The following is a 10895-nucleotide window of genomic DNA, read 5'->3' on the forward strand; positions in this document are numbered from 1 at the left end:
TTACTTCGTTGAAGAAATATCCATTATATAAGCTGCATGTCATCAGTTTGATTCAAAATGACGGTCGATAAAAAAATACCTACCCTTATCTCCGTGCGAGCAACATTACGATATATTTTTACGGAAATTCGGGACCAAGTTCACACGCAGATACCAGCTTTGAACTCTGTGTCACGTAATTTGATGGCCTTGAATCTTGATCTTGCCAAAATGACGCTAAAAAGTAGGTAATCATTATAATCGTGGTTATTATTTCCCTTTGTCGCGAATTTTACATTTGTATCCTCAGAAAGTTGCTTGTTCATTTGCGTAGGGGAGATGCGGGCAATTTCTTAAATTCGGGAAACTCTTTAAACGATTTATTTCTAAAATTTCAAGTTTATCTAATTTTTGACCTTTGCTACGTATGTGAAGGAATTTAAAATTAGTATTTTTTTTTATCAAAAACATGATTTGACTATAAGGTGATTTGCAAACGTGGAGTTTGAAAATTGTAAAAAGTTCTATACCAAAAAGTTTTTTTCGTGATTGTCTTATGTTCTCATTTCAGATAAATAATCACCATTTGTATCTAGTCTTTTTTAATATATGCGACTGTAATTTTAATACTGGTAAGTCGAGAATTTTTTTATATACTTATTATCATGTAAAAAACAAATTTATCGATAACTCGATACTAAATTAGTGAAGTGTCGCAAAACAAATTGCCACCAAATGAGTTAACTAACTTAATAACTGAATCACTTCAGTTAATCAGTTAACCAAGTGCCGTGGCGCAGTTGGTTAGACGTCCAACTGTGAGACTGGCGTCGCGGGTTCGATTCCCGCCAGTTGCAAGAAAGAAATCCAAGAAAGATTTTTTTCTCAATTGGTCTGGGTGTTGTGGTGTATTTTTCATTGCTTCCTTCCATATCCTCTCTTTCCTACCTGCTGACAAGCCTTTGAAATAGAAGCTTAGTAAGTTATTCCTTTAATTTTTTTTGTTTTAAATGACCTAATTATCTACATAATCGATTAAAGACTAGATATTATTACTAACTTACGAAAGCGTGTTTTTCTTCCTATTTAAATTTGGCTCCCTACTATATATTTCATTGTCTTTATCCACATTTACCCCTGCAAGAATTTTCCCAAAGGCATATTCGTAAATACCCGACGCGTTATCTGTTCGTGATGTTTCGGAATCCACCCGAAGTGGCTTCGTAAATAGCAGAGGTGTGGGTTGGAGTGCCTGACGCATTATCCACCCCAGTAATAACTGAAACAAACTGTTTTTTTTCACAAGACATTTTTGGCGTAGCCGAGATGCTAATTGTAGATGCTAAAATACTTTTGATTAAACCAACTGGTCTAAAAAGAAGTATATATATTTCAAAATATTTCCAGGCGTTGCTTAGTATGTAAGTAAAATAATTCAGTCGGATGAATCTTATCATCATCATCATAAGCTCGACAGCCCTGGGTGGGCCTTGGCTGTATCCAGGAGTCTCCTCCACTCCTCCTGGTCTGCTGCTCATCCTCTCCAGTTCCTCACTTCCAGTGTTGTCGTATCGGCACTGATGCAGTCTATCCATTGAATTTATACAGATCGAGTTAGGCGTTTATGGCGTGTTAGGTGAATCTTACGCGCATCAATAAAGGTTTCAGCTGTTTAACTTCACAAAAATCAACAATTGGAAGGATTGGAGCAAAAATACGGATGTTCAAACATAGGCCGAATTGTAAATATTACATGGTGTGTAAAATAGCCACTTGAATCAACCAACGATATGTCATAAGTCCTGTAAATGCATCGACCCTTCTCTAAAATGTTCATCTCTGTTGTTACAAGTTAATGTTACTAACTCCGAAGGGGTTTAAATCCTCTTTGTCTATAAAAATGAGATGCTAATTTCATTGGAAAACGAAAATGTTTATGTTGTGTGGCATTAGCAGACACTACTCAGAGGTGATTTTGTGGCTTTACGAAAGTGAACAGTGTCAAAGCGCCCGATTGGTTCCAAAACATCCCGAATGTTGGACATATTTTCAAGTATGATTCCCGACGTAAGTATTGAGTAGGTAACCTAACATGTCCACGTTTACCCATATTTCCTCTACATAGATAAAAATAATAATAAACGCCGTTACAAACGCGATAAAGCCGAAACTGTAGAGCTTATAAAATAGTCCAATTAGATCGAGGACAGGCGAGGGCGTCATGGTTACCGGAAGACGATAAGATAATACAAGATGGCCCCCACGCACTAACAAAATGGCGGCCCGGAAGTTGACAGATCCTCTGGCTGTTTGATTCGGATCGTTTGTATAATTATTAAATAACTATATTTCTTATTACTTAAAGAATTTAACGTGATTTAGAAATTATAAAGGTAACGTAGTCATGTATAAGAAAATTATTATCAAACGAAGAATTTTAAGTTTGTGCAAATTTTTATAGACAAAGAGGATTTAAACCCCTTCGGAGTTAGTAACATTAACTTGTAACAACAGAGATGAAGAACATTTTAGAGAAGGGCCTTGCATTTACAGGACTTATGACATATCGTTGGTTGATTTAAGTAGCTATTTTACACACCATGTAATATTTACAATTCGGCCTATGTTTGAACATCCGTATTTTTACTCCAATCCTTCCAATTGACTTTATTGAAGCGCGTGAGATTCACGAGTATAAATGAAAAAAATATATTTAAAAAAGTTTATATATACACAGCGGTTACATAAAATAAACACGCTGACATATTGTGCAAGAAAATACGATGGTATAGTATTTAATTTTTTTAAAACACAGAAATTTAGAAAAAGATTGATCAAAGCTAACATGAACATGATCACAATACCAGAAAAATAGTGATAATCAAACTTCCATTTAGAAAAAAGGCGAAGTCTCAAAATGCAATTTTATATAAGGCAGTAAAAAAATTATTATGATATGGGAAAAAATATATATATTAAAGTTCAAACAAAGGGTTAAGAAATCTATTTATTTATTTATTGTGGATAACTTATATAGCGCCATTTTCGTAATAAAATACCTCAAGGGCGCTTTACATGGTGATTCTATTGTTAAGTTAATTTAATTGAAGCTTTTAAATTTGTAATTTAATTAAAATAATTTATTTTGTTGTCACGTGCTACGGATTTATTCAAATGATTTAGAGAACAAGTGGGTTTTAAGTTTTTTCCGAAACATCACTTCACTTTCACAGCCTCGCACCTCTGCTGGGAGAGCATTCCATGCCATAGGGCCTGCGACCGCAAATGCGCGTTCACCAAATTTAGTGCGCTGTTTGCGTAGAGGTATAATAACTTTTCCTCTCGCCGTAGACGTAGCTGATCTGTATGTACATTGTTATTATTAGAGCACACATAAGAATATGTTTATATGTGGCCTATTTTAAGATTTAAATTTAAAAAATACATACTTTGTATATGGATTAATCATATGGTCGCAATGAAGTTAACATATGCAAGAATCAATACAAAAAAACAATTAATAAAGCGCTTAAAGTAACATTTAATTTTAATAAATATACTAGAACCACAGATTTATATAGATTAACAAAAATGCTCAATCTAAAGGAATTGATCTACACAGAAAAAATCAAAATGATATTTAAGATGAAAAAGAATAAAATAAAGACTAAAATAAAATTAACTACAACATACATAAAATAAATACAAGAGCATCAAATAATTTAACTTGCGAACAACCTAGGACCAACATAAAAAGAAACAGTTTTTTGCAACATACAGCAAAAAAAAATACAATTCACTTTCTAATTATCTAAAAAATATACAAAACATGTACATACTTAAAAAACACCTAAATAAAACAGTTCTTACAGCCCGTGTTACGAGTGATATGTGATGTTATTTTATAAAAAAATTATTTAAACTAATTGTGTTATTATATATGATATCCCCTCATACCAGCACTTTTGCTGATTGGGAATATTTCGTACAAATAAAATATGTAATAAAATGTAATATGTAAAGTTAAAAAACCTTGTATTTTGTCATGAATAAATAAAATAGGTAGGGGAAGGCGGGGCTAGTTGTTACGGGGGCAAGTTGTTACATTCTAAAAAACTCCACCACCACTAGGTTCTGTGACGTACGTGTCGCACAGAATGTCTAGGTATCGTGTCCCCAATGCTCGACGAAACGACTCTCTTGCCGGTCGTGCGTAATTCAAATCAAATCGATTATAGTGTATTTCGTATCTGAAAGTAACTTTTGTTAATTGATTTTGACGATTAATTGTTCACCAACTATAAGATGTAAGTTGATTTAAAGTAAATTGGTAAAACTCCACATATCTCTGCTGACATTCAGATAATATATCGAAATTATAACACTTTTCGTGTTAATGCTTTAACAATTTGTTTTTATTTTGGGTCGAAGGGGCTAGTTGTTACAACAATAGGGAGGCAAGTTGCTACTGTAACAACTAGCCCCGCGACGTTTCCCTTTTACTTCAAATGGCATATTTATATTAAATTATTAAACCATTTATTATTCTGTTTGAGATTTTATATAACAATCATACGGACATTTAAAAAAAACAATAGAGGTTAAATTTCCAAGAAAACCCACAAAAGATCAGCTAAAGAAGCAACAGAAAAAAATATCTATTCGAAGAGCTGCCGAAGCATACAAAGTTAATTTTATGACATTACATCGTTACATAAAACGTCAAGAGAATGGTCCAACCACACCTTGCAGAGTGGGTTACAACAAACCTCGGCAAATAATTTCTGTCGATCAGGAAAAGGAGCTTACATCACACATAAGCTTATGCTATTATATCATTACATATATATAGTCTACATATTATTGTTAACAATTACATACATGTTTAATTTTTGTTTTAGTTCGTAACAACATGCCCCCACCTTGTAACAACTTGCCCCTGTGTGGGGCACATTGTTCTTACGTAAAAAAATAGTTCCCATCTGGATGTCATTTCAGATAAGAGTACTTAATTTGAAAATCGAATTTAATTGTCATTTTCTTCGCCGTTCATATATTTCTTGAGTGTATACAGAAAATATTGTTTGGCACGTTCTTAAAAAATGCATAAATTATGGTTTTATTTTTGATAGATCACAGTTATATTTTCAAGAAATATAGTTATCAAAATCCAAGTTCGCAATCATTGTTTTAACTGTGATGAACAAAGGCAGACAAGCTGCATTGACTCTGATTAAGTATTTGACAAGATCAGCTCCGGTTAGAAAAATTAGAACTGATAAAGCACTTTACGCGGGTAACTTATTTTAGCTGTTATTTGTGTTTCATTCCACATATGTTATAAATGCTTTTGTAAATACATTTGTTCATAAAACAATTATATGTTGTTTAAAATATTTTTTTGCAATCAATCAAACTTCTTTCTTTATAGTTTAATTTTGTTTACACACAATTTTGAGGGTACATAATGTCTTGAAATCTTCGTGGATATGTATTTATTTATTTATTTAATATATAACACACAATTGAGCTTAATTTATTACATTATATCGTCGGTTATTTTGCATAAATATAATTATTCTTATGCTGATATAGTCAGAGTTAAATTTTTCTAGTCTACAAAAACGTAGAACTAATATTGATTCCATATATATATATGTTCGGCATACTAAATGGTATAATCGATGTTCCATCATTACTGGGATAAGTAAAATTCCATATTCCGACTCGTAGTTTGAGAAACAATGAAGTACTGTTTATCGATCGGCATATAACAAACTATGGCCTTAATTCTCCAATGACACCCGTCTTTGTCGTATTGTTTTTTTTTTTTTTTTTTTATAAATTTTTATTAAAGAATGTAAAAACATGAACAGAAAATATAAAAGGAAAAGGAATGAAACCCACTAAACTGCGAAACCGGCTTGTCATTTAAACGAGCACTAAATAGTCCATAAATAGTCCACACCTTGTCTTGATGTCCCTTATGTTTGACGATGCTTCATTTCTTTTTTTTTAAGTGTTTTTAACTATTCTTTTATTGTAATATTAAAACCATAGGTTTTTATAGAATATATTTTTTAAATATATATTTATAGAAATTGTTGAAATGGACAATGTCCGTTAATAAACAAACTACAAATTTTCAAAAATTATATTGACACAAAAGGCAAATAAAAATATGTCGTACTTTATAAATACAAACAATAATATTTTATGATATTCTACTTGTGATTTTATTGAAATTGTTGATTTGGGATGAGCTTTTAACTTTAAAAAGGCAATGTGTTGCAATTAGTGAAATGTTAGTTACCAACTTGTGCCAAAAACCCGACTATATATAATTTATTTGTTGTGCTTTTTTATAGTTTAGTTTTTATAGTCTAAGCTTATATCCGAGTTGCACAGTTTAAGCCCACTGAGTTAAGTATTTTTCTATTATATTTTAATGTTGTTTTTCTTCAAAAAAGAGACAAGTAATTGTGCTTGGAGAGGCTTATACTTAGTTAATAGTAGATACAAGTATCAAAAGTATTTTATGTAATTAAAATATAACATATCAATATTTTTTATTAGTCCTCATAAATCATCAAATTGATTTTTTGTAAGCTGTTCTATATTTTTTTATTTTTTGTTTTTTTTACACCACAACAGGCCAGAAGGCCCAATTACAGTGGTGAATTACAACACTTGACATCCAGGTTTAAGAATTTTTTTTTTTTTTTTGTATTCTTACCGGGAATCAAACCCGGAGCCTTCGTCAAGCGTCTTAGCCACTACTCAACGGAGGCCGTCTTAAATTTTATCTTCAATTCATTTATACCTTTTATTTGATAAGACATTTTGGTAAGTTAAAATTTGGAAATCGCAAAAATTTGCTAGTGATCATTTTTGTTTTATTGTTTTCTTTGATCAACTGAATAATCTATCTTTTCTGTAAATAATGTCTACGTTAGGAACTTAGAATAACGAATAAAAAAAAATTGTTGAGAAAGTGGATTCTTTTTTAATATTACTTTAAGATTTATTTATTTATTTAATTATCTAGGGAGTTTATTAAGTTCGACATAAAATTTAAGATTTACAAAGACGAAAAATCTTTTGAAGAAGATAGTTCGAAAGTCTATTCTAATATTATTATTTATTTAAATTGACAGATTTATTAAATATTTTTTTATGGATTGGTTTATAAAAAGTAATTGATTAATAATATATTTTTACCTATACTTATTATTTACCTAGAGAGACAAGACCTTGCCCGGTCGGTATGTTTCATTTATCAAAAATTGGGCTAATTATTTAGTTTTTAGTATAACTGTCTTTGCTACATCGTGCAAATTGTCTTTGAAAAGTTCATCATAAAGCCTAGGCATTTTCGGTATTTCTGAAAATAATCCAGTGTTGGGTCTATAGTTTTCCACAGCCGATTTGGAACACTGGTGTAAATTTGAGAAAGAATATCAAAATACTCAAGAGCATTCATCTTACTGAATATAATTTAAGTAAGAACGTTAATGAAGCTAAATTCTCCTAAATTTTAAGCTTAAAATATTTAAATTTTCTGGTGTATCGTTGTAACTATTTAATTAAGGTAATAATTGTATGTATTAAGTTGGCGTTTATTTTGTAGAACTCTCTATTGTAATAATTGTAATATTAAAGTCAAACACTGATTTGATTTTGCTATTTTTGAAATTAAGTAAATTAAAATCGGACTATTATTCTCCTTGTTAGAGCAATTTCAAGAACTGAAGGTCCCTTGATCTACTTTATTTTTGCACTCGTTTGATTTTGCCCTAACAAGACGAATCAATTGTCTAATATAAATCAAATAATTAAAATTATTGGATCAATCAAACTTTAATATTAAAATTAGTATTTTTATATTTGTCGTGGGTCTCCGCTTTTTGCAGGTGGGAAAAAAACACCTAGTTCTGAGTCAATATGCGCTTCCTCTACTCCTGGGAAGGCCCCTCCGGGGGGCAGGGCCGGGACTGCGCCCTCGCCCCCCTCTGACGACACGGAGTCCGTCAGAGGGTCAACGCCGCCTCCACCTAACCCCTGCCCACCGTGCTCATCCCCGTGCCCTTGTTCATCGCTTTATCCACCCAAGTAATTGAATAATATTTTAATTTTTTTGTAAATATATTGCGTTTCCGTAAAAAAATATTTTGCGTGTAATTTTATTATAAGGGAATTCTTATTGAAAAATATTTTTAAAAATATGTTAACGCATGCTAGGAATTGAACCCAAAACCTTAATCATGGTAAGCGAATACGCCAATCACCACACTACGAGTCGGACTTAACTCCATTCAATAACCCTTTTCAGGATTTTTAGTTAATAATATTCGATAAGAAAAGTTCAAATGCATACAGCGATCCATGCTTGGTATAAGCCTAAGAGATACAATAAAAAATTGAGAAATTAGGAACAGAACCAGAATAACGGATATTATGGATCGCGTAGCAGGACTGAAGTGGCAATGGGCGGGCCATGTTGCGAGACAAGACCTCACAAGATGGACCTCTAAAATTATAAGATGGAGACCTTGGGAGAATAAGCGAGGCGTCGGAAGACGTCAAAAAAGATGGTCCAACGACATGCTGCTGTAGGGGGTAAAAACTGGCTGCAAGTAGCAACCGATCGAGTAAAATGGAAGAATATGAAGGAGGCCTATATCCAGCAGTGGAGGACATAAAGCTGAAGAAGATTAAGTTAAAAATACTCATCCTGGTTCTGGGTTTATTTTACAGACAACTGTATTTTTTAACGACATGGACACGATGAATCTTAATAGAATGATGAACAATTTTACCATGCATTCTATTTCTTTTTTTTTAACATTTTTTTTTTTTATAAATAATTTTCATAAAAGGTACATGTTTTAAAAAAAATCTATACATATCTACTTTTACACATCTAGTAAATGTTATCACTGTAACTCTCCAAAAAAAGATAATAACTCTTGTGATTGGAGAGCGACTTACACTGTTGTAGTTGTTTATTTATAAGAGTTTATATAATTTTAAATACGAGTACATGGGAAAAAAACAGGATACATAAAGAAAAAATATAAAACCAAAATACATTCATACTAATTAAAATTTGTTGTAGTTTTTACACGTGTTCAAAAAATTTATTTAGATTTAATTTAAATTTATTTATTGATTTATTATTTTTAATAGCTTTTAGTTCATTGGGAAGATTATTATAATTTTTTACACCTTTTTACTCATATAAACATTATTTGGAACATCACACTCCCTCATTACTTCAAAGATATATTTGTTTATATTTTTTTTTACTCTTAGATTCCTGCCTCTCACGCCAGGACTCACTGCCCAACAGAAGTCTTGCACTCCCCCGTGCTCGCTATCCGCCAGCGTTTCCCCGACTGCGCCATCTGCTTGTGGTCCTCCGAGCCCGTCACCCACTTACATCCCTCCGTGCCAGCCACCCGCGAGCATCCCCCTATGGCCGCCATCCACCAGCATTTCTCCGAGCCCGCCACCCACTAGTGTTCCTTCGTGCTCGCCATCCGTCGACATTTCTCCGACCCTGCAACCTGCCTGTATTCCTCCGTGCCCGCTGTCCACCAGCGTTCTCTCTAGCCTGCCGCCGGCCAACACCTTTTCGTGCCCGCTGTCCGCTAGCGATTCTCCGAGCCTGCCATCTGCCCGCATTCCCCCGTGCCCTCCATCCGCCAGCGTTCTTCCGAGCCTGCCACTGGCCAACGTCCCTTTGTGCCCGCCATCCTTCAGCGATTCTCTCAACCTACCGCTAGCTATTATTTATCTTTGCCCGCCGTCTGCCATCGTTTCCCCGAGCCTGCCGCCCGCCAGCATCCCCCCTTGTCCACCATCCTCCAGCATTTCCCTATTCCAGCTTCCTTTAACATGTTAGTGAATATTTATTTTCGTATATTTATTTTGTTATATAATTTAATGACAGGCGCCATGGCGCAGTTGGTTAAAAGGCAAACTGTAAAACAGGCGTCGCGGGTTCGATTCCCGCCAGTTGCGAGAAAAAATCCGACAATTTTTTTTTCTCAATTGGTCTTTTCCGTACCATATCCTTTCCTTTTCTTCCTTAGTTAATTATTCCTTTAAAAAAAGACAATACATCTTCATAATATTTGTATTATTAATACATTTCGCAGGTTCTGCTTAGACTTCCAAATTGTAAAATTAAAAATTGCTAGTTAAAAAATGTAACAATTGGCAAGTTTTGAAATCAACTTTTATTAATTGTTGTTGACTTGCATTCATGTGATTGCTATTTATTTTTTCAATTGTATTTTTTTTCTATTTTATTGTTTTTTTCAACAATACGTATGAATGAGGCAGTTTAGAGGTTCAAAAAAAAAATGTTAAAAGAGTAAGCCAATTTTTTTTCTTCAATTTTTATCTATCGTGTTACATTTTTTTAAGTTTTGTATTTCTATCATTACTTCGCGTGTGACGTCTCAAGTGCTCTTCCGCTTCTTCTCGGCTAATTCAGCCGATAAGTACGTTGACGTTAAGTGAATCGTAAATCTTCCAGATCTGTCTTATCATTGGTTGACTCATATGAACTAGTGACGTCGTTCAAAGTAGTTCGTTTTTATTAAAACTTTTTTTCTTTATTTTTTTTACATTTACAAGAAACTTTGCTGCATAATTTAATGCTTTAATTTTTACCGCACGTAAGAAAACATTTTATTTAATCCTCCTGAAGTTCCTCATCGAACTAAGTCCATTAATAAATAAATCAAATAGTTTATAACGAAATTGCAACGGTTTTTAGATCTGTTTCATTTTTAGCAAGTTCAAGCTGAATTGCTCTATTTTTTATTTCTTTATGTATTGTTTTCATGTTAAATAAAGGTTTACTAATAAAAATTTAAAATTATAAATACAAAAAAAAATACTGC

At 32.9% G+C, this 10895-nt stretch overlaps 1 protein-coding gene across 1 annotated transcript; it reads left to right on the forward strand.

Moving 5' to 3' along the window:
* The first annotated feature begins 5059 nt into the window (after positions 1-5059).
* On the forward strand, positions 5060-9886 carry LOC148283065 (uncharacterized). Its single transcript, XM_088224125.1, has 3 exons — positions 5060-5275; positions 7893-8091; positions 9295-9886. The coding sequence occupies exons 1-3, from the start codon at positions 5179-5181 to the stop codon at positions 9884-9886; spliced, it is 888 nt and encodes a 295-aa protein (XP_088080251.1). The 5' UTR covers positions 5060-5178.
* The last annotated feature ends 1009 nt before the right edge of the window (positions 9887-10895 follow it).

This window comes from Micrasema longulum, unplaced genomic scaffold (genome assembly GCF_059751315.1).
Source record: "Micrasema longulum isolate JH-2025_06_02 unplaced genomic scaffold, ASM5975131v1 h1tg000262l, whole genome shotgun sequence".
Classification (NCBI taxonomy): Eukaryota; Metazoa; Arthropoda; class Insecta; order Trichoptera; family Brachycentridae; genus Micrasema; species Micrasema longulum.

What these genes read in the sequence shown, in the direction of transcription:
- LOC148283065 (XM_088224125.1), top strand. Translation starts at nt 5,179, where the DNA reads ATGAACAAAGGCAGACAAGCTGCATTGACTCTGATTAAGTATTTGACA. An exon ending in TGATAAAGCACTTTACGCGG is followed by an intron (nt 5,276 to 7,892) that starts GTAACTTATTTT and finishes CGCTTTTTGCAG; the next exon opens with GTGGGAAAAAAACACCTAGT. An exon ending in TCATCGCTTTATCCACCCAA is followed by an intron (nt 8,092 to 9,294) that starts GTAATTGAATAA and finishes TTTTACTCTTAG; the next exon opens with ATTCCTGCCTCTCACGCCAG.